Source organism: Cricetulus griseus, chromosome 3 (genome assembly GCF_003668045.3).
Source record: "Cricetulus griseus strain 17A/GY chromosome 3, alternate assembly CriGri-PICRH-1.0, whole genome shotgun sequence".
Taxonomy (NCBI): Eukaryota; Metazoa; Chordata; class Mammalia; order Rodentia; family Cricetidae; genus Cricetulus; species Cricetulus griseus.
In genome coordinates, this window is record NC_048596.1 from 218275570 (window position 1) to 218300903 (window position 25334).

Consider the following 25334-nt stretch of genomic DNA (forward strand, 5'->3'; position numbering starts at 1 on the left):
GTGATATCTGTCCAGAAAATTGTCCATTTCCTTTAAATTTTCCAATGTTGTGGAGTACAGGTTTTCAAAGTATGACCTGAAGATTTTCTGGGTTTCTTAAATGGAATTGAGTTGAAAACCCTGATATTAACCCTCACACCTACAAACACCTGATTTTTTTACAAAGAAGCTAAAGCTATACAATGGTGCTGGCATAACTGGATGCTGGCATGTAGAAGACTGCAGATAGATCCATGTCTATAGCCATGCACAAAACTTAAGTCCAAATGGACCAAAGAGCTCAACATAACTCCAGCCACACAGAACTTATTAGAAGAGAAAGTAGGTGGTACCTTGAATGAATTGGTACAGGAGACTACTTCCTGAACATAACACCAGTAGCACAGACACTAATATCCACAATTAATAAATTGGACCTCCTGAAACTGAGAAACTTCTATAAGGCAAAGGACACAGTCAACAAGACAAAATGACAGCCCACTGATTGTGAAAAGATATTCACCAACCCCACATCTGACAGAGGGCTCATCTCCAAAATATACAAAGAACTCAAGAAGCTAGTCTCCAAAACACCAAACAATCCAATTAAAAAGTAAGGTACAGAACTAAAAAGACAATTCTCAATAGAGTAATCTAAAATGGCTGAAAGACACATAAGAAAGTGTTCAACATCCTTAGCCTTCAGGGAAATACAAATCAAAACAACTCTGAGATACCATCTTACTCCTGTCAGAATGACTAAAATCATAAACACCTTAAGCTTAAGCTGGAGAGGATGTGGAGAAAGGGGAGCAGACTTCCACTGCTGGTGGGAGTGCAAACTTCGGAAATCAGTATGGCGATTCCTCAGGAAAATGGGAATCAGTCTACTACAAGATCCACCCTTAGGCATATACCCAAAAGATGCACATTCAAACAACAAGGACATCTGTTCAATGATGTACATCAAAGCATTATTTGTAATAGCCAGAACCTGGAAGCAACCTACATGTCCCTCAACTAAAGAATGGATAGCAAAAATGTGGTACATTTGCACAATGGAGTACTACTCAGCAGAAAAAAAAAAAAAACAATGGAATCTTGGAATTCACAGGCAAATGGATGGAACTAGAAGAAACCATTCTGAGCGAGGTAACCCAATCACAAAAAAAAAAAAACATGGTATGTACTCACTCATATGTGGACTTTAGACATAGAGCAAATGATTACCAGTCTACAATCCACACTGCCGAGAAGCTAGTAAACAAGGAGGTCCCTAAGAGAGACAATCATGGTCCCCTGGAGAAGGGGAAAGGGGCAAGATCTCCTGAGCAAATTGGGGGCATGGGGAGGGGAGGGAGGAGAGTACTAGGAGAATGAGCAGAGGTGAAGAGGAGGGGTGAGGAAGACATGATGGGGCAGGGAGGTTGAGTTGGGGGAAGAACAGAAGAGAGCAAGATAAGAAATACTATAATAGAGGGAGACATTATAGGTTTAAAGAGAAATCAGGCACTAGGGAAATGTCTGGAGATCTACAAAGATGACACCAACTAAAAATCTAAGCAACAGAGGAGAGGCTACCTTAAATGCCCTCTCCTGATAATGAGATTGATGACCAATTCATATGCTATCATATAGCTTATCCAGCAGCTGGTGGAAGTAGAAGCAGACAGCCACAGCTAAACCTTGAACTGAACTACAATCCAGTTGCAGAGAAGGAGGACTAATGAGCATAGTGGTCCATACCAGGCTGGTGAAACCCACAGCAACAGCTGACCTGAACAAGGGAGAGCTCTTGGTCCCCAGACTGATAGCTGGGAAACCAGCATGGAACTGATCCAGACCCCCTGAATGTGGCTGTCAATGAGGAGACCTTGGAAATCTAAGGGGCCCCTTGTAGTGGATCAGTACTTATCCCTAGCATAGGAATGGACTTTGGAAGCCCATTCCACATGGAGGGATACTCCCTGAGCCCAGACACAAGGGGTTTGGCCTAGGCCCTATCCCAAAGGATATGACAAACCCTGAAGACCCCCTACAGAAGTCCTGACCCTCCCTGAGGAGCAGAAAGGGTATGGGATATGTAGGGTGATGGTTGGGGGGCAGGGGAGGAGGGGAGGGAGAGAGACCTGGGATTGACATATAAAATACTCTTCTTTCTAATTACAATAAAAGAAAGAAAATAAAGAGAAAAAACAAAACAACAAAAAAGAAATACAAAATTATACAAACAGGAAAAGAAGATGATATGATATTATACTGAAAGATAATATAGTTTCCACCAGAAAACTCTAAGTCTGATGAAAACAGTAAAATAGCAAGATATAAAATCTACATGTAAAAATTAGTAACTTTTTAAAATGCCAATAATAAACTGATGAGAAGGAAGTCAGGGAAACATTCCCATTTACAATAATAGACCTCTACAATGAAAACTTTAAAAATAATGAAGAAAAAACTGCAGGAGATACCAAAACACTTCTCAAGCCTACAGATTCGCAGAACAAACATTGTCGATATTATGAAAACTTATCTACCAATTAAATCCAATCTACATAAAATTTCCAATGACTTTTTTCACAGAACTAGGAAAAAACTATGAAAATACAGATGACCACAAATAGCCAGGTCAGTCTGAAGCAGAAAGAGCACTGTTAGAGGTAACACAATACTTAATTACAAATTATACTATAGATCTACAGTTACAGAACAGTATGTTAGTGGAAAAAATAAAAACATTATGAAAATGAAATAGAAAAGAGACCCCAAGAATAAACTCACATAATTTTCAACCAAGATTCCAAAAACACATGTTGGTTAAAAAAAAAAAAGTGTTCTCTTTAGCACATGGTGCTAGGAAAACTACATCCACCTGGAGAAGAATGCAACTAGGTTGCCACCTGTAATCTCATCACTCAAGAAGTAAAGATAGAGGATTCCCACAGCAAGGCAACCAGTTAGACTACCCATAGTTGGTGTGCTCTGAGTTCAAGGACAAACTATACTCATGTAAAATAGAGTGTGATAGAGGAAGACACCAAATACCAACTTCATGTCTCCACAAGCATGTTTAAATGATACTCATATGCATCCATACACATATACACATGTGCATACATTCACATGCAAGGGAAGTTTCTTGGATGCATATCAGATGGTGACTATGTTATGAGTATTACGTTCTTTCCATCCTCATGTGTTATTCACTATAGAGAAAGAGGCTCATAATCCCTACTTCAAAAAGCAGGTTTCGCAGACACCTGGGTCTGTTTTCTTTAGTTGGACCCAGACAGTGAAGTTCCATAGACACTGATCGATCAGCTAGCCCAAACAGTTTCTTATATGTGTGTTTCTAAGTCTATGAAGACAAACTAAAAGGCAGCATACTAGAAAACTATGTAATGATCTGGAAAAGGCAACAGTTCAGAGACAGTAAAAAATAAAGTGGTTTACATATGTTAGAAAAGAAAGGGAAGATAAGCAGAGAGCATGAATATATTTAAGGATGTGAAAATTTCCTGTATAACATGACAGTGACGGATACATGTCATCATGTATCTGTCAAGCTCTACGGACACTCAGCGTGAAAACTAATATAACCTTTAGATTGTTTGAGTAAAAATATTAAGTCACAGTTGTTTAAAGACCTAAATATATGAGATTCAAAATTACAAAAGTCTTAAAAGCAAGTATGGAAGATTCATGAAAACTAGTTTATCCTTGACTTTTTAAGATGTAAAACTCATAGTCAAGAAGAGAAAAGTATTTAAAGTGAACCAAGATTTATCCTTGTACCCACGGGGAAGCATAGCTCTCACTCTGATCAAAGCAGCTTCATTTTGCAGCAGGGAGAGACTATTGAAGAAATCTACAATTGGTCAAAACACAGAGAACAGATTATGGGGTGCCCAACCGGAACACATCTACAGTATATCTTTTACTCCTAAGACTCAGGGAACATCCTAGAGGAGGGGCACAAAGACTGCAAGTGTCAGAGAAACAGGATGACTGTTACATATGACAGGAACTCTGCACCCATTAAATCTGAACAATCTGTTCCCTAAAAAATGCCCTACAAAATGACACCAGTTAACATGGAACACAGATGAAGAAAATCTTATAAAGCCCCATCCCTAGATGAAGAGCTATAGGTAATTAGTGATTGCCAGGAGAAGAAAAACCAGTGTTCTCTAGGGGTGAGTTCCTTTTATGTTTTTCCAATCCCAACTGGTCAACCCTAAACACATATACACATGAGTAACATTAAGTGGACTTTGTAGGATATACATATGTGTATGTGTACATGTACATGTGTGTGTTATACACATATATGTGTGTATGTAAAAATAATAGTAAAGAAGAAAGATCAATGATTTAGGAGGTAGTTAGGGGGAAATAGAAAGCAGAAATGATATAAAAATACTACCAGTATATAAAATTCTTTTAAAATTTTAAATTAAAAATGTAGTCTTTATAACTTAAAAAAATAATCTTTGTGCAGACTTAAAAGGCAGTCAATAGAAAAACTTGCAAAAAATATTTGCAAAACATGTGTCCAATAAAGACAGTATTCAGAATATATAAGGGTCTCAGAATTCAATAGCAGGAATAAGCAGAGAACTTGAATAGAAACTTGTCAAAGAAGGTATACAGATGGCTGATAACCACAGGAAATGCTCCCTGGAGTCACTCCTCTTTAGGGAAAAACAAGTGAAAACCACAAAAAGACCAACTCAAATCTGCAGAATGTCTCTTCTGTGGATCAGCTAGGACAGCTCTAGTGTTCTAACTGCTTGGGTATCTTCAACAGTATTTTACAAAGCTCTGGAGCCTGAGAAATACAAAACCAGATCACCTACAGAGTCTCTGGAATTCTGTGTCTAGTCCTGGTTTATGGAATTCTGCGTTCTCTTGTATGTTCACTTAGCCTAGAGAGCACCCACTTCACTCTTCTTATGAGACAGTAAGCCCATTATGCAAGTTCTGTTCATTTGACCCCATCAGCCCTAGCAACCAGCAAGGCAGTCCTTCCTAATATCATCATTCTAGAGATTAAAGTTAATGTGTAGATATCACAGAGGTGCTAATATGCAATCCATAAGAGTTAATCATTTTAAAAATGGAATAATCTATTTGTGAAAATGACACATGCAGGTGAGGATATGGGGAAACTGTAGTCTTTTCTCTGTTATGAGCATCTAAATTGGTACAACCACAAGAGAAAATAATCTGGCAATTCCTCAAAAAATTAACTGTCAAATTTCCATACTGCCCAGAAATTCCATTCACAGAAATGTGCCAAGTCTAGCCAGGCATTGGTGGTACACACCTTAATCCCAGCACTCAGGAGGCAGAGGCAGGCGGATCTCTGTGAGTTCGAGGCCAGCCTGGTCTCCAGAGCAAGTGCCAGGATAGGCTCCAAAGCTACACAGAGAAACCCTGTCCCAAAAAAACAACAACAACAAAAAAGAAATGTGCCAAGTCTAAATGTAGAATTAAGCCATCTCTGTTGCTATGATAAAACATTCTTTCCAAAAGCAACTTAGGGGAAGGGATGGCTTATTTGGCTAACACTTCCAGGTCATAGTCTATCCTTGAGGGAAGTCAGAGATGGAGCTCAAGTGGAAACTTGAAGAAAAAATAGTGGTTGAACACTAACTGCTGGCTCACTTGCAGACCCACACTTAGCAAATTTTCTTATGCAATCCAGAAATACCTACCAAAGGAATGATGCCACCCACAGTGGTCTGGGCCAGTCTACACCAATTAACAATCCTTCGCAGACATGCCCATACCAATCTGATCTACACAATTCCTCAGTTGAAACTCTGCCATTTGATGATAGTTAAAGATGACCAAGACAACTAATTATAGTAACACCAGTTTCTATTAATCAAGATTATTTTGAAAAAGGATACTCTGGAAAATGTGCACATGTGAGTGTGTTCAGGCATTCACAGTATGGTTTAAAGGAGCAGCTTAGACATGCTGAGAGCAAGACAGTACCAACATTTCCAGAAGCTGGCTTCCTTACATTACAGAGTGAGTATAGTACATTACATTACTGAGTATCTCAGTAGAAAATTACTAAAGTATATTTAACTGATTTGTTGCTGTTGTTTTACAGAAAGATCAGAAGTCTTTCAAAGTTGTTGGTAGAAAGGATTCATATTTCTTTCTTCTGTAAAGAACTAACCACAATATCAAATAATATTAATTTTGTTTCTGAAATGGGTTCTGGATGCTGGGTACACTTTCTCATTGGGTACCCAATACAACACACGTGATGCTTATTGACTACCATTTGTTGAAAACAAATGTGTACATAAAGGCTATCTCACTTCCTTTCTTGAGTATTGCAGTAGTAAGCTAGTAAATGCCTCTAAACAATGCCCTTCCCTGTGACTTTTCTTCATCCACTATTACATTAGAAATACATTTAATGAAAAACTATTGATAGTCTTAAAAAGGATGAGCTATTGAAAATGAATATCCAAAAATATGGGTAAAGGGCAGAGAAAATGATTCAGAAAACTGGTGTATTGACTGGTGGATGGTGTGTGTGTGTAAGGGGTTGGGATAGGAAACTGAACATATAGTCATTCCTCAGCATCCAAGGCCATTTATTGCAGGAATTCCTTCCAATGCCAACATTTGAAGATGCTCATGTCCCTTACATAAAGTAATTCAATAATTGCATATAATTTATATACATCCTCCTCTACACTGTAAATCAACTGTATAGAGAGCATATATATAGAGAGAACTGAAACAGAGCAGATACCATATAAGTAAGTGTTATTCTGCACTGTTTGAAAAACAATGACAAGAGAAATGTCTGTGTCCGGTGCAGATGGAATGCTTTCCTTGGATCTCTGGTCTGTGGTTAACTGACTCCTAAATACTGAAACTACAGCTATGAAGAACTGCCTGTATTCTTTACTAATTTGCCTGGATTTTTCATGGAAATGGCACCTGAACTCTCCTTGATTTTTCTTCTCTCTGCATTGCCACCTCAGAGAGCTTGAGCTCTCCAACATCCACTAGAGTTCTATTAACACAGTGGACCCTGGGAAGCTGTCCAGTTCTGCCAGTTCCAGGGACATGTCTAGTTACAGTGCAGTCAGAGTCCCCTGAGGTTTCTACTCACTTGTTGCTATAGAAACTGACTGCAGGATCTAAAACCTTAGGAAAAATGCCTGAAGGTTTGAGACTTTGCCTCAGCTCCCAAAATAAACTTTCCCTGGCATAACCATGTATGTCTTTAAAAATTAACTAATTTATGCATTATAAATATATGATATTCACTAAAAAAATGAAGCCTCTCTATCCAAACTGATGAAGAAGGTACTTTGAGTGTTCATTTCTCCTCACATCCAAGCGATTTATTAAATTGAAAGATGCTGAGTCTGAGAAATCACTTTTCAATTCTGAGAATTTTCTCAGAAGGGATTTTAGTTTCTCAGACAGAAAAATATGCCTTTACAAAGCTGTCTCCATTTCCAATTACATCTAAACATAAGTTGATACCAAGGGATGGATTAGTTTTCAACAGCTGCTATTAACAGATGACCACAAACTGGGTGCCTTGAAACAATAAAAACGTACTATCTTATAGTTCTGTAAATCCCAATTTTAGCGTGAGTCTTGCCAGATTCCTGTGCCATCAGGGCTGGACTCCTTTCCTAAGCTTTGGAGGAGAGTCAATTTTCTTGTCCTTTCCATCTTCTAGACTAGAGAATATCCATGTTCCCGGGCTCCTGGTGTCTTCCTCTGTTGTTAAAGCCAGAAATGCTACATGTCTCTGACATTTGTTTCATCATCTCAGCTTTTTTCCTGCTCGTAGCCAGATCAAGGCTTCCTATTTTCAAGACTCATCTTCAAACATTTAAACCTCAATGTCATTTCCAAGTCACTTTTGACATCAGTTAACACAGTCACGGGCTACTCCAGATTAGGAGGAGTTATATGTATATATAGAATTTGATAGAATATTATATGTATAATTATTATTTCTCATAATATATTTGTGGCAAACACAAGACTATGAAAAAGCTTACAGGTTAAAGCCCTAATACCTATTATAAAAGTACTTGAAGGTGAGGTTCTGAGATGCCTATCATCTGCTTTTCTACAGTTATAACAAAAATATCCAACACTGACAACTTATAGAGAGGAAAGATTTGTCTTAGCTCACAGTTTGAAAGGGTTGACCCCATGAGCACTTGGTTCTGCAATTCTGGGCCCATACTGAGGCAGAACATTATGGAGTGGGCAATGTATAGAGATTTTTTTATTTCATGGTGGACAAGACTATGAGATAGAGAGGTGGAAAATAGAAAGGAGATGGGTAAGATACACCTTTCAAAGACCCGCCTCTGGTATCTTACTTCCTAGAGCCAAACTTTACCTCTTAAAGGTACTGGTATGTCTCAAATCATCCAATCAGCTGTGAACCAAGCATTTACTATATGAGCCTGTAGCACACACATCATATTCAAGCCACATCAGAAATTAATTAGGTCAGGAGTGTGAGGACTCATGGTCAAATTAGCACCATTGTAAGATGAGAGATTGAAATTCTCAAATTCCCTTTCATTGCCCCATCCCCACATGTGGACCCTGAAAGAAGACATCTGCCTGAAAACCAGAGAATGCTCTATTGGGGACTGAATATGCCAAAAACTTGATCTTAGCCTTCCCAAGGTGTACAGCTATTATAGGTACATTTCTGTTGCTCAGTCCACCTAGACTGTGATGTTTTATCATAGCGGCCTAAACTGACAAAGACAATATTCAAATATATGTGTAACAAATGACAGAAGCCCAGACATGAAACAACATCAACAGAACTAAGAGAAGAACTAGGCAAACCTACAGACAGGAACTGATAAGTTAGCATTAAACCAGCGGGAGAAATCAGGAATTAATTTGAAAATATGACCCATACTACTAAACAAGTCAACTTAACTGGCACTCATGGAACCCCATAACTAACAACTAAAAGAACCTTAAATCTAAAACTAACTCATTAAAATAGACTGTATGGTATACAAGTCTCAACACATACTTCTCTATTAATAAAGCCTGCTCTTAAAATGCATTTAATTAAGCCCACAACTGAAAAGCATTTAGATTCCAAATATTGCTTAGACAATATACTGTAGCAGTGTTTAGCTGGTGAACCTGTAATGGTGGCCACACCCCTTTGAGCGTGGCTTCAGGTGGATAGAAGTGGAAAGAGGGAAGCTTGAGGTATGACTTCTGTTTGCACTGTCTTTCTGGTGAGTCAGCCAATCCAATAGGAAGGGCAGAGAAACACTCCTATGGTTCTTTATATTTTTCTGTGCAAATGTTCCCCAATAAACACCTATTTATCAATGATCTTGGGTCTAGTGAAATCTTTACACCTATGCCTTCACTATACTTCTACATAATCCATGCATCAAAAAGAAAACAAAGTACATGGGAACTTTAAAAACAATTCAAAAGGAGCACATTGAAAGTACAAAATATATGGGAGTCACAAGAGATGCCTCATGGGGAAATTTATAGCTTTAAATGCTCAAGTTAGAAAAGAAAACTTAATAACCCATGATAGATATTACATTCTACCTCATAAAATAAGGAAATAAAGACTACATTCGAAGTATAAAGAAGAAAATACTAGAGACTATAGCAGAATCAACAACAACAAATCACAAATTCTCAATAGCTAACACTGTTTCTGTTAGTGTTTCCATTTGTTAGGGTTGCGCTCCTGCTCCTGTAAACTTAGTACCAGACCAGAGACTGTTCCTGGAGATAGTGCATCCCAATAACCTGGTAGCTATGACTACAATTCGACCATTTGGGTAATCCATAAAGTAGCTACCAACAAACCAACAAAGAAAGTTACTATAGTGATGGGAGCACTCGTTGCTGGCTACTGTAAGGAGCCTGGACTTCTGCTCTGATGAATCTATGAACTGTGAGACTCCTTGCAGCATCCCTTGGCCTTCTCTGTTCAGCAGCAGTGAGCAGGCCATTAGAGGAAACATGAAGGTAAAGACAAAGGTTCAGAGTACTAAGTGACTCCTGGATTGTGCCTACCAGGAAGGGAACCTAAGCTGACCCACATACTATATGGAAGTAGGGAGAAACAAGTGTTTGTTCTGGAGGACTACAGAGATAAGTAGCAAACAGGACCTCAGGAACAAAGTCTTGGACTTTTTCTATTTTTGTTTTAAATCTTTGTGGACTTTTTGGGTAGCTGCTATGAGACAGAAACCTTGAGATAGATGGAACTTGAAATTAAAATGAGGGCATGGGCACTTCTGAAGGGAGAAACTGTTAATGACTTTCATTTGTGATACTTCACACTCTCCAAGCCCCATCTCCTATCCCAGCACTGCAGCAAAGCCCCCAAGAGAGCATAACTAGTTCTTCACAGTTCCTAAGCTCTCCTCTTACATTCTGTCCTTCTGTCCTGGGGTTCTTGCTGTCATGGTTTTAGGCTCCCTATAGAAACGTCTTTGTCACTCAAGCACAGAAGTATGGAGAAGGCCGATAGGAATATCTTTGGACAATGGGGAAAGGCCCATAAATAGAATCTTCTTTCAACGCTGAAGGGATAGCTCCATTGGTGAAGTGCTTGCTGCCCAAGCCTAGCACCTAAGTGTCATCCCATGCAACCATATAGAAGTTGTGTACAGAGGCATGCACTTGCAATCCCAGAACTGAGAGGAAAAGACAGGTCAATCCTTGAGGCTTGCTAACCTAACCTAATCATCAAGCCTCAGCTCCCAGTGAGTGAGCCTGCCACAAAACCAAGATGGGCTCTTCCTGAGAAATAACACCTGAGACACCTGAGGCTGACTTCTGACCTCCAACACACATACACATATGCACACACACACACACACACACACACAGAGAGAGAGAGAGAGAGAGAGAGAGAGAGAGAGAGAGAGAGAGAGAGAGAGAGAGAGAGAGAACACATCCTTCTTGCCTCGGGTAAAGAGCTATGAGGCATGTTTTAAACCTCAGAAGGTTCTGGATGACAGAACATGCAGCTATCAACTTAATAGAAGCCTCTGGCCTGTTGAAATGTCTCTTCTGGTTCCCTCCTCCAGCTCTTTGCTCTGGGTCTCTTCCCAAATGAATTTTTCCCATGTGTCTTTGTCCTTGCTTTGAAGAAAATCTATTTGGGACACCGGTCTTAATACCAGAATATTGATTCCCCTGGTCACACAGAGCCATGGCAACTCTTCATGTCTTTTAGAAAGGACTCAACACAACTTGAAGTCCATGCACCACCACCCCCCTTGGGAGAATGAAGACTGGCAATTTTCCCTAGGGAAGACAACTTTCTAACTTGACCCCATTGCTAAGGGCCCCTTCTTGCCCACAATTCCTTCTCTTTGGAAGTTCCATTTCTTTGAAACAAACAAACAAGCCAAACATGTAGCTTATCTTTTCACATTAACTCTCCTCGGAAGGTGCCTGGTGAACATCAAGGATTAGCAAACCACATTACCCTAAGATGATCCTTCAACCCGTCAGTTACTCTAATTTATTTTCTTTGCTGTTTCACAGTCTCTGAACCATGTTTTTCTTCTTTTTTAAATGGCAGACTGTTTTCTTTGGCACAGCCCCAGAGTACAGCAACAGTTAAAGTTGCCACTATGTGAAAGATCTGTATTTGTTTAGAATTTACTCAGAAGGCCGTGAGAGCAAGCGACCTGGATTTTAGAAGCAGCCCCAGGAAATTCACAGGATTTTCTTTCCTGTCTTTTTGCCAGGATGCTAGCTTTTCTTTGGCCAATAGCAAGCTGCACAAGGTCACAATTTATGCTAGCTAGACTCGCCTGAGCCATCAGCCTCCTTGCTTTCTCTCTTACCCTTATGGTACACACAGCAGAAACAGTGACAGGAAAATGACAGCATTAGTTTAGGCTTCCACATGACAGATGGGACAAATAATCTTTCCAGATGTATTTTGGAGGAACATATAACCTGGCAAAGAAAAGGAATTGACTCTGCACATACACATCCATCATATCTTGAAGAGTGAATCCAATCTAGGTTAGAAAACAAAATGAACTTCAAAGGAATACTGCAACTGACCCATGAAGGACAAAAGAGAAAGCTGGAACAGGAGACTCAGAAGTGAACTTGAAGACTGACAGAGACATTTGAACAATGGGTAGTTCACACCACATGACAGGAAGTGGTGGTGTGATTTCCAACTTACAAAAGGTTAGAAATCCGGATTCCTTATCTTGGAAGGAACACAGGAGTGACACCAACCTTTGGTTGGGAGACAGAGTTCAGAGGTAGAATTTGATCCACTTTTAGCTTCATTATCAAAACGAAAATATTTTTGTAGCATGACAAATAATGTTTTAAAACATTTGTAAATAAAGAGCATGCGTGGTGTTGACTTTGTCCACTTGACTCTCAGTTATTAAGAAAAGCTGCCATGGTTCTGAAGCACAGGGTTCAAATGCTGGCACTTGCCACGGCAACCTCTCTGAAATCTGCCTTCAGGATGCTCTGGTACTCTGGTTGTAGAAGCTCTGCTTCTTGTTCCCTTAATTTTTTTCTTATTAAACAACTCTTTGTACTTTCTTCCTGGACAGTAAATAACTGGGTTCTGCAGCATCGCTAGTCAATCCCCAAGGATCTGCTCCACAAACTACCTTCAAGGCTGTTTATTTTGCTTTATCTTCTCCAGGATACAGGGAATAACAGAAATTGCTTTTGTTTAGGCTGACTTATCATTTCATTTTTCTTTTCTGTCTTCTACCTCACAAGAAAGCTTGATGATTAAGGTTTTATTCTAAAGACTTTTGTTTTGGTTTTGAGACAAGGCCTGTAGATTAGGCTTATATGGCTAGCCAAGGATGAATTTTAACTCCTCTTCATCTGCCTCTATCTCCTGAGTGCTGGGTTAATAAGTGTGCCCAGATCTCCTGTAGTGCTGCAGACTGAACTTGGAGCTCTGCACATGCTAGCCATGTACTCTACCGACTAAGCTATTTCACCAGCCCCATCTTAAAGATAATTAAAATGTAAACAAATCCAACAGATGATGACTTTTTTAAGGCCTATTGTAAGGAGAGCAGAATTACACAGGAAAGGAGGAAAATGTGCAGAAGGAAGGAAAACAGAAGCAAGGGAGAAAGTGGGGAGGAAAGGAATGGGTAGATTTTCCCAGGTTCCATTTTTTTAAATAACATTATAGAGAATGAAAATTAATGAGCCAGCTTTCATTACTATTAGCTAAGATCTCTTAAAGGAAATATGTTGCAGTTTTAAACAGCAAATGGCTATTGTGATCTTCTTTATTTTGTGAGAATAGCAATCCTTCCACACTTAAAAAATCACATTTTAGAACATATGGTTGGTTGACTAAGTCCAACAGTTATGAATCTACTGACAAACTTTGGTTGAACTTTTGTGCATTATGTAGGCAGAATAGCTGCTTAGGAGAACTTTCCATTTTCAGATGCAAGTCTAGGCATTTTGTACAGATGCAAGATTAGGACACTGGTCTGTTGCCCAGTTGTGGACTCTGATAAGGGTCAGAATCTCAGATCGCCATCAGAACATCAGCATTTTCCAAGTCTTGAGTAATGTGTCTTCTGCCTACAACTTACCTTCTTGGCTCCCATGGAGTATTTAATTATCTCTCTTCTATCTACATTCTTCAGCTCCTACCACTATCCCCTTTAATTGATTGTTCCCCTCATTTTCAGTTGTTCTCACATTTTTGGTGTTAGCAAAACAAAACACAAAAACCATAAATCTTACCATCTCCACCAAAGACAAATATAAGAACATCCCAGCCGTCACTGTTAAGATCCATTCTTGGACGCGTGGATCAGCAGACACTGAGAGACCAATGTACAGTCCTATGAAGGCAGTCAGGGCACTTATAAAATTGATCAGGATGGCAGTCCTGACAGAGAGTCCCGAGCTTAAGAGCACAGCAAAATCTCCTGGAGTTTGGGTAGGGAGAAGGGGATGTCACCATTACTTATTTGAAGTTGCTTTTGACAAATTCATGTACTACTAGTTTGTTTTGAATTAAGCAAATGGAACAGATTTGGAGAGTAAAGATGAATGATCAGTTAGTGAAGCATAACCACCTACATCTCTGGGGCTCCCTGCCGAGTTGAGTTGAGGCTGGAAATGGATCTATCCCTTTTCCTAAATATAGCCCTTCCAGTGAGGTCCGTGACACATTCTCCAACCTCTGATACACCGCAGCATTTTTAACTCAGAAAACGCAAACTAAAGGTATCTTCTAGCCTGGAGTTTCTCAGTTCATTTCTGTTGTTTCTTTGGCTTGGATCCTTGACAGGAGAATCGTGATGCTACACAGGCTTTTATGACTTACTTATTTGGGGTCTGTTTTAAGAAAAGAAGAAAACTGCTTAATCAGAGTTTTTTTTAAATCCTTGAAAAGTTGATTTGAAAGACAAACCTTCTCTTTAGAAAGTGATTTTCTACAATGGCCAGAGAATACCATCCTTTTTCTTTCCATACTTTTGTGCCAAAAGATGAACATTCTATCTGCAAAACTAGAATGTCTATTTCTCCGTCTCCATCACCAAACAGAGGCTGAAATTGAATATATAGAACATGTGTGGCTCCATTCCCTAATCCATTGCATAACTAGTCCCAGAAATAGCTTGTGATACCACCATACTGGCCTGCTACACACTACTATACTGCCCCGTGATTTGAGGTTGGGAGTCAAGTACCATACCACTAGTGTAGTAACTCAACACATGACCATAGGGTTTGATTCCCAGAACAGTTAAATTTTAATGGGCTCAGAAGGGACCTTGGCTAAAGTGAGTCAATAATAACTTGGTAATGAGACTTTAAGGGATGGAGATTGAACACAAGATGGCAAGGGTGGCCCATGGGACAACATAAACTTGAAATTGAAAGCAGAAAGAATGAGCCTGTCCTATTTTTCTCTTTCTTGCTTTGATTAAACACTCTGACTGAAAACTTAGGAGGAAGAAAAGATTTATTTTGTATTATGTTTCCATGTCACAGTCCATCACTGAGGGAAGTCAGGGCGGCAACTCAAGCAAGACCTTGAAGCAGAAATCTTGGAGGTATGCTGTTTGCTGACTCACTCCAGTTCATGCTTAGCTAGCTTTCTTGTACAGCTTAGGACTACCTGCTTAGGGAACGGTGCTGCCCATCATGAGCTAGGCTTTCCTAGCCCACCAATGGACAATGAAGATAATCCCTCACAGGCATGCCCACAGGACACCAGTCTCATCAAGGCAATTCCTCAATGTATACACTCTTCTGAGGTGACTGTAGGACATGTTAAATTGACAATTTAAGCTGATTGCATGGAGGCCTCTCTCTAGGACACCTACATAGGCAGTATCCCCTCCACTAGTTAAAGGCCTGTCTCTGATATCACTGTTTTATTTAGTCTTGATTCAAGGAAGCAGGATTGGTATACAAAGTTACTAACTTTATAGAGTCTTTTGTGTATCTGATACCATATACTTGTTGCTTCAATTTTATACTTAGCTTCAGTTATTCTGTATTAATCATGTGATACATGCTTTTATTTTAATTTAAATGTTGTTTTGTCTCACAGGCCCATTTTCTGACACAATGGTTTCCCTCTTAACATGTTTACTATATTCAACATGCAGATTCTGTGATCTTTGCCAAAGTTCTTGGAATGAGATTTCTCTGAATAACTCTCTTCCAAACTTAATTAGCTGGGATATGTGGGGCAGGATTCTTGACCCTGGAAAGAAGATTAGGAGCCCCTTGAGCTTTATTTAAATGTACAATGTGTTTATTTGTTTAGTTGGTTGGTTTTTGTTTTGCTTTATTTTACTTATGGTTTAAATAAATTAAAAATTGAAAGTGACTGAAAAAATAATGTTTCCATATTTTAAATTCTAGAGAAGAATCCAAGCAAACTATTGCTGGGGATGTACTAGGACACCCTCAAGAAGCAGGAACACTTACCCATTTCATGGGGAATTTCATGACACAAAATTGCAATTGTTGTGGTCACTCCCGACTCCAGTGAAGATGAGAATGCTGTCCCTATTACGAGGCCATCTGCAAAATTGTGCAGGCTATCCCCAACCAATATCATGATTGCCAATAAGCTGATAGTTTTGTCTAAAGAACCAAATGAAGGAGTGAAAAGTATTAACAAAGCACTACAGATGTCACGGGATCCTTCTCATCCAAGTCCCTTTCCCATCCACTGTGACAATCTCACATTGCACCTCATTAAAAATCCCTATTATATTCTGCTTTAAAGATAAGCCAGAACCCCAAATGAAATGTGGTACCAAATAAACTCAAAATGGCCACTATGTTTTTAACTGCTTTGACCAATTGTAACATAAACGATATGCTGGCATTTGGTTTCTTCATTTTATTGAGCTAAGCTGTGGTAGTTTGAATGTGAATTGCCCCATAGGTTCATATGTTTGAATGCTTGGTGGTCCCTAATTGGTGAAACTGCTCGGTAAGGGTTGTAGGGTGTGACTCCATCGGCGAAGGAGGTGACACCAAGGACAGGATTCTGGGTGCCCCCTCTACCTACTACTTGTGGGTTGAGATCTGAGCTCTTTGCTGTTCCTGCCATCATGTTGTTCTTCCACCATCATGGTCTCTAACCTCTGAAGCCATAGGTACAACTAAATGCCTTCTCTTATAAGTTGTCTTGGTCATGGTATTTTGTCACAGCAACAGGAAAGTAACTAAGACACATGCCAAAGACGAAATCTAAAGCAGTGCTACAAACCCCTAACTCTACCTATCTTCTCTGCCGTGGACTTGGTGAGGCATTCTAAGCAGGCACTAAGAAGCTCACTGTGTGCAGGATGCTGATGACTCTCCCATTTTTCGTTTGTTGAAACTTGATGTGATTCTATGAGGCAGTGGAGCCTTGGGGAAGTTGTTAGGTGATGAGTTAGGGCTGCTGCCTTACTCGACTTGCCATGTGAGGGCACAGTGAGAAGATGCCATCAGTGAACCAGAAAGGGGGGATCTTGTCTCACCTTGACTTTGGCCTTTCAGGTTCCAGACACTAGAAAAGAAATTTCTATCCTCTAAAAATTACCCATGTATAGACGTTTGTTAGAGCACAGCCATGTTAGTGGATTGAGTCAACTCTTCCTGTGTGGTACCACTGGCATGACCCTGATGCTCCTGCACCAGTCTGCTCAGGGTACTTCCTGGAATCATGAGATCATTGTGATGCCTGATCTGACCGGGGTTAATGACTCTCCTAAACTGCCTTGTTTGCTCCTCAACTGTTTCTTCAACAGAATCACAATTAACTCTTTCAGCTCCCCGATTATCTTTATAGCAGTTACTCACTGTACTTATCTTTCTGCAAAATAATTTTCAGTAACAGATCAGTTAGATACTGAACAAAATAAAGAGAAGTTTTCATTTGTATGGGATTATATTATATTGTGCTTGCTATCTGCTTATTAGTTGATGAAAAATGATCATAATGGGTTTGAGTTTTAATAGAAAGAATTTCTATTTTAAAAAAGCAATTGCAGAATGAAACCCAATTATAGACTTGAGCAACTAACAAAAAGTACTTTGAGAATAATAAGACAGTAAGCTAGCTGGGTTATTTCAGTTAATAAGAGTAGACATTTACCAATTACCACAGTCTAAAATTTCATCATTCAGCTTCAAATATGCTGTGAAAGAGATGTAAGTAGTAGCTGTTGTTACTATTAGGACTGAATATATTTTCTAAATAATTGTACAAAATAGGAATCGGTCATTAGCCATTTATGAACTAAAAATGAGAGGTTCTATGATATTTTCTGATAGGAATATTATTTGATATACTGTGTACTTAATTAAATGATGAACAAAGTTCATAATTTCAATCAAGAGACAGTTATAAATTGACTGTGTTACAAAGATGGTCTGTGAAATTTATTTCTAAAGCTCTTACTTGTTTACAAATGGAAGCAGAGGCAGACACCCATAGCTAAACACTGAACTGAACTCCTGGAACCCAGTTGCAGAGAGGAAGGAGTGATGAGCAAAGGGGTCAAAACCAGGTGGTGAAACCCACAGAAACAGCTGACTTGAACAAGGGGGAGCTCATGGACCTCAGACTGATGGCTGAGAGGCCAGCATGGGACTCATCCAGACCCCCTGAATACAGGTGTCAGTGAGGGGGCCTCGAAAATCTATGGGGCCTCTGTATTTATCCCTGGCGTACGAATGGACTTTGGGAGTCCATTCCACATGGAGAGATGCTCTCTCATCCTGGACACATGGGGGAGGGCCTAGGCCCTGCTTAGGATCATATGACAGACTTTGGAGATCCCCATGAAGGGCCTCACCCTCCCTGGGGAGTGGAGGAGGGATGGAGTGGAGGATTGGGGGGTTTGGTGGGAGGCAGCTGAGGAGGGAAGGGAGATGGAGCTGGGATTGACATGTAAAGCAAGCTTGTTTCTAAATTAATTTTTTAAAAGGAAAAATAAAAATAAAAAACATATTAAGAATTAAATTAATATGCCAGTGTACATAGTTCAGTGGTAGAGCTCTTGCCTGGCATTTATGAGGGGCTAGGTTTAATCTCCAGTCTGAAAAAGAAAAGTATAGAACAAACTTAGACCTTCTTAAGAGTTTAATAACTTATTTAATCCATTGTTAAAACCGGAGAAAGTTCAGGAAGTGATAGGAAACACAGAGAAAAATATCAAAGTTTTGGATTCAGGAGGTTCACTCCAACATTGCCTGAAAACTCCAAGCTTCTAATGACACTATGATATCACTTAGCTGCTCATGTCAGCTTTCGAGAACAAAGTTTCGTTTTTATAAAATAACTTAATTTAAAGTGATGTAGCACAGCTGCCTGCAAATAAAGCCGTGTTTTCCTTATGCCTACATGTAGTTCTGATAATGATAGAATACATTCAAATGCAATATTTTCAGTGCTCTAGCCCTTTCTAGGAAGCTGTATGGCTAATTTTCATTAAATCTATTACTTCATTATCTCTGGTTTCAGGCGTCTAAATGTCACAATAGGGAAATGTAAGCAGACACAAGGCAAATACATTTGCGTGTAAACCACAACCAAACACCATGCACCTATGCATATTCAGAAAGATCATTTACACGTTTATCAAAAGATAAGCATTAGCTGGCAATTTAATATACTTGACACCAAAATATAATATTTCACCTTTGTTGATGTACCTGGCAGTCTTCAGAGTCACGCATGTCTTAACTATCTGAGATTTTCCACCATGAAACATGGGCTAGAAATAATCTGATTTGGGTTTTGTTTACTTAAGTCAGACTGTGGAGAGGATTTTCACATCCTGTCCTTTGAAATACAAGTTGAGTCCTACTGACTGACGAGGCAATACGAAAGAAGTGATCACATAGCCAAAGCTAACTCAGTGTTTTCCTGGCAAACGGCAGCTGACTGTTCTAATTTGGATTTGCTCACTGTTCATTCTGCATGCCAAGCTTGATACCTGCAGTGGGAAGATTATCTGCATGAAATGGCTGTTGCTCCCTGCTGTGGTTTCTATGTTCTCCTCCTAATTTGAATTGGCATATTCCTTTTTCCCCTCTTTCCTTTATTTCAAAAGTAAAAACAACAATGCCTGACATAGACCCACTATGCACCAAACATTCCAAATTCATACTGGAACTAAAAATTATACAAGGATTAAATAATATCATTAGGCTGCAGAAATGGCTCAGATGTTAAGAATACCAGCTACTCTTCCAGAGGACCCAGGTTTGATTCCCAGTGCCTACATGGTGGCTTACAACCATCTTTAACTCCAGTTCTAGGGGATCTGACACCCTCATCTGACCACTAAGGGCACCATACTCATGACAGTCACAGGCATACATCCATTCAGATATTAACATATATACAAAAATTTTAAATATATTTACAAAAAAAATTAAACAACATCCTGGAAGCATAATGGAACAGAATATGAAATTACATATTTTAAATCAGATTAGTAAATTATAAGACTTAGTATAGTTAAAACAGATCAAATAATGTCATAATAACATCTATAGTAGTAATATGTGTTTATTCATATTAGTATTTACATTCTAAGCTACATGGCAAATGCAGACAATGAACATGTGGTTATTCTGTTCTCCAGTACATACACAAAGCCTAAAGCATAGTATATTTTCAGACTATTTTGTCCATGCTGGCAATCAAATTCAGGGCCATATACATGGTGCCATTTCAGTGACAGTGTCACAAATGAGACAGACCATGAAAGAAAATAAAAATGTAATTCTGCCTCCATAAATAATAGTAAATTAAAGGCCTGGAATACATTAGACACTTGATTTTAAAAGAACCCTAGAAAATACATACACGTGTATACTAATTGAAGATTTCAGAAGGTGGCATTAAATAGTTGAAGAAATTAATTAGAAAGAATGGAATAAAATTAATATCGGGCTGAGTGTTGGTGGCGCACGCCTTTAATCTCAGCACTCGGGAGGCAGAGGCAGGCAGAACTCTGTGAGTTCGAGGCCAGCTTGGTCTCCAGAGCAAGTGCCAGGATAAGCTCCCAAGCTGCACAGAGAAACCCTGTCTCAAAAAACAAACAAAAATAAATAAATAAATAATGTCAGTACATGGTGTTCTTGGGAGGCAGACAATGGGTACTTACTGAAGATCTTATTACAAACCTTTTCATCGTGAAATAGAGATGCCCTATTCAATTTGTTGGTTTGGACATATTTGTTTAAAAAACAGATATAACCTTTTTCCATGTTACTTTTTAATATTTACATTTTAACTGTGTATAATTGGGACTCACATTTTCTGTTGGAGTTTGGCACATCACCAATGGGGAGCTCAGCAGTCTGTGAATCTTCTGGGCCTTTCTATGTTAAATTAAAATATAATTAATGAAAAGTGAGTAACTGTCACATTAGGTTGAAACCTAAAACTAAGAGTTATATTGACATTTGAAAGACATTTTACTAAGTACATATTAGAACTGCCCACTTACATAAACAACATACAAAGTAGAACAAGGTCACCTTTCCAAAATGTCCCACCCGAGTATGGATTATAACTTCCCCTTAACTACCTAAATGGAATACCACCAAGGCTACATTTTCCGCTGCTAAATATTTCTTTTAAAAAAGTATGTGCACATAATTCTATTAGCCAACATTGTGGAAACTGACAACAATTTAATGTATTAGAAAACTTTAAAGTATCATTGTCATTATCACATAAAGGTAAAACTAAAGTTCCTGGGCCAAAGTAACAGCAGCTGTTCAAAAGATGGGCTATTTGTGGAGAAGGAGGGCTGAAAGAAGGGCTATAGGACATAGCCTATCTCTTTGCCTGAAATAAGTGAGTAAAGAAAAAAAAGCCAATATGCTAATTACACCTTATTCAGACATGTACTTATAATTACAAGCTTTATGGTTCTACTAAAACATATAAATTCAAATATTTATTTCATTTACTTTACCTGAAATCTATATATATATTTTTTCACAATAAAATGGAATTTAGAGGCAAGCCTCCAAGACCTCTTATACATGAGGAAAATATAATAAAGTTTCCTTCTTCTACCTACACGTTCCAAAATGAAGAGGAGGGGAAAAAAATCAAACCGATCAAACAATCTGATATGTTAGGGTGAGAAGTGTCCTGACATTTCAAAACTCCTTAAGTCATTTTCAGAGTCTTACTTTCATGGATGATGGAGCTCCATACCCTTTGTTTCAACCCAAATAATAGAGCCAACAGGAATAAGACTTTTCAAACTAATCCTAACCTTAGGTTATCCTTTTTCACACCACATTTTAATGTACCTGAACAATAAATATAAAGCATTAAAATCATTTCTATTTCAATAATTATTATCATCTTTATTATGCTTTCCTGAGATAGGGTCTCACTATGTAGGCTATCCAGGAAATCATTATGTAGGCCAGACTGGCCTTGAACTTAAGGAGGTTCACCTGCTCCTACCTCTCCAGTGCTGGGATTAAAGGTGTACATCACATGACAAACTTTATAACCACTTTATCATTTTTAATTAATTTATTTACTTTACATCCCCAACCAGCCTCCTGTTCCTCCTCTCCTCCAACTTCCTCCTCCCTCCTCACCTCTGACACCCCCCCAATCCATTCCATACATGCTCAGAAAGGGGCACCCCCTCCCTGGTGCATCAACAAAGCATGACCTATCAAGGACCATACACCTCCCCCTGTATTCATTCTGGTCAAGGCAATTCAGCATGAGGAATAGATTGCCAAGAGCCAGCCAATGCACCAGGGTCAGCCCCTGCTCCAGTTACTGGGAGTCCCACAAATACTCCAAGCTACACAACTGTCTCATATATGCAGAGGGAATTAAAATCATTTTTAAGGGAACTCTTTTATGTTCCCACCTCTGAGTTAACATTAGATCTCCAATCTCCTGATACATTTCTTGTGCTGTGTGTATATTATGTGTGTGTCTAGCATCTCTTCTCTTGAACTTCAATCCTCATACAAAAGTCATGCTCATAAGTTTACAGTTGTATGATGTTTCCTATTTATTCTATCCCTATATGCTTTTGTCTAAGAAGTAGAATGAGAATCTTTGAACCTGATTGGAATTTTATTTTAAAAACTAATATAGAAAATTTTGTTGTGAGAAATTAATTTGCATCAAAGTTGCTTACTATAGCACACATCACTAGACGAAACTGGTTCTGTCCTATATTTTAAAATGAACATTCTCATCCTAGCAGACTAACAAATCCCTTGCCCAGCATTTGTTTGCATTAATCAGGAAATGACTTAGGGTTATATGAAATGGAAAACCCAAAGGTCAACTGGCTTGTGAAAACAAATAACTTAAATGATGAAAATTATTGTGTCGATGTGATCCATGGGTGTCTCGAAACGCAGACAGTGGTGATTTAAATCTGTGGATCATGTGTTTTGTGCAAACAGAGGGAAGGGAAGGGAAGGGAAGGGAAGGGAAGGGAAGGGAAGGGAAGGGAAGGGAAGGGAAGGGAAGGGAAGGGAAGGGCTTTCAGGTGCTTGGCAATGTTTTCCAAACAGTGTTTCTCATGGTCAAGAGCAGACAAGTCAGAATAGGTCCTGCTCATTTCCCCCACTGAGTCTCCTCTGTACATGGATGAGTAAAAGTAAAGCAGCTGAAACTGCAGACCACTTCAGACCTGTGACCTACCAGCTGGATGGTTGAAATAGACTTGCCTCCACCTGACTGGTCATCTAATTCAGGGTTGAGTGCAAGGTGGTGGGCATGTCCCACATGTCCATTAACCAATGGCAGACCCTGCAGGATGGGGACAGTGCAAAATCAGAGGCCAGAAGTACACATACGTAGATTTTTTCAGTTCCATGCTCTATTCCAAATTTTGCTTATCAAAGTTTTGGAGAGGATACATGAAAAAACTATCTGGAAAATCTCATTGTGATAAGTATTTATTAAAATGTCTCACCTCGGAAAAACATTGCACATACCCAGAATGTATTAACAATGTGACTTCAGAAAGTCTAGCAGTGACTGAAAGAGGTTGAAGTGGAAGTAGTTTAATATTATCATTTTATTTACTAAAAATTACAACTGTACAACATTTGATCTTTAATTTCTTCTGATATAGGTACAAAAATGATTATCAAATTGTATTTCACCATGGAAGTACTAATATAATATCTCCCCAAGTACACTATTCAATTAAACATTTGTGAACATTTGAGCATGTGTATTTCTTTTATTGTGTGCAATAACACGGACCTTAAAATTGTGTTATTATTATTACTATTATTATTATTATTATTATTATTATTATTATTATTACTCAATGTTTCTCTTGTGTGCATGAGTCACAGCACTTATGTGGAGGTCAGAGGGTTGCTTTGTGGACTTTAGGACCCTGAATTTTCCAAACCTGAAATCATCAACTTTTTAAACCAATCATGAAGGTAACACAGAAGGTTTCAGCAAGGATATTAACTGCCCTGTAATGGGCTTTTAAAAAACATTAGTAACTATAGTTAAGAAGAGCATAGTCTGAATGAGCTGTATATTGTCGAAATTGCCATGCCTTCCCTTACACAGATGAATTCATGAAAATGTCATTACCTTTTCCCCAGTACTGGGGATCAAACCCTGGTTCTTGAGCATGCAAGGTAAGCACTCTACCAGCAAACTGATTTCTAGCTCTTTCATTTTTTTTTTAAGATAGCCCAGGATGGCCTTGAACTCTCTAATTAGCTGAGGATGACCTTGAAGTGATTCTCCATCTCCCCATCTCTCTCCAAGTGCTGTAGCCCAGGATGGCTTTGAAATTGTGATCCTCTTGTCAGCCTCTCAAGTGCCAGGGATGAAAGGCATACACTACAGCACACTACAGCATACTGCTTACTTTTATGTTTAAATGAGTATTTCTGAAATCAAGATGAATATAATAAAACCTCAAAGCAAAGAATAAAGGAAACATATACCTTGGTATTTGGTGATACAAGAAGGATAAAACATTTTTCTATCAAGAAAAACCCATGGATGCCACCAAGCAATCCCAACAGCTTCCAAATTGGACCTTGGCTTTCATGGAAATGTCCAAGCTCCGAGGCTTCTTGCTTATGTAAACTAAGAACCTTTAAAATAAAAATGAAAGAAGATTCGAGTCAGGGAAGCAGGTAAAAGCTAACAGCAGAACTTCACCTCTTCCTCCATTCCTCCAAATCCACCTCCCCGCCCCCCCAGCCCAGTCTTATTCCCAGCTTTGTAACAGAACACTTGCTGTGGCCTCACTTCCTCCCTGTCCCGATCGCCAATGAATTACACATCTTCCTCTCCAAATTTCCCTCCCCTACTCATTACTTTACCCCAGTCCCCAACTCCAAAGGGCTGTGCCAGCCAGGGAAGCAGGTAGGTTAACTGCAGATCTTCACTCTTCCTCCTCCCCTCCAAATCCAATCTCCCTTCAGCACCCCTAGCTCTGTAACAGACCTCCTGCTGCATCCTCACCTCCTTCCTTGCCCCAATCTCCAGTAGAACACACAGATCTCCTCCAACCTTTCTTCACCCCAGTTATCACTTTATCCCAGTTCCTACTCCAGCCAGGGAAGCAGGTAACCTAACTGCAGCTTTTCACTGCTCCGTTTTCTCCTCCAAATCCAATGCCCTAGTCCCATAATTTCACCCCCATCTCTGTAGCAAACCATCTGCTGTCGCCTCACCTTTCTGTCCCCATATCAAGATGATAACTTAGATCTTCTCCTCCAACTTTCCTCCCCATTCATTCAGCTATTCCAGCCCCCATTCCGGCAGGATTTCCCTG

General features: G+C 39.2%; 1 protein-coding gene across 2 annotated transcripts in view; it reads right to left on the reverse strand.

Annotated features, from left to right (window-relative positions):
- The window catches only part of Slc39a12 (solute carrier family 39 member 12), an 83256-nt gene that overhangs the window by 10632 nt on the left and 47290 nt on the right, over nt 1–25334 (reverse strand). Inside the window, exons 7-11 of one of the 2 annotated variants that reach the window (XM_027405253.2) lie at nt 24496–24648; nt 23216–23323; nt 20826–20892; nt 15985–16143; nt 13777–13964 (exon numbers count right to left, since the gene is read on the reverse strand). In XM_027405253.2, the coding sequence (XP_027261054.1) occupies nt 13777–13964; nt 15985–16143; nt 20826–20892; nt 23216–23323; nt 24496–24648 (675 nt within the window). The remainder of the gene's footprint in view (nt 1–13776; nt 13965–15984; nt 16144–20825; nt 20893–23215; nt 23324–24495; nt 24649–25334) is intronic. The other variant, XM_035441484.1, reaches the window with a different exon arrangement.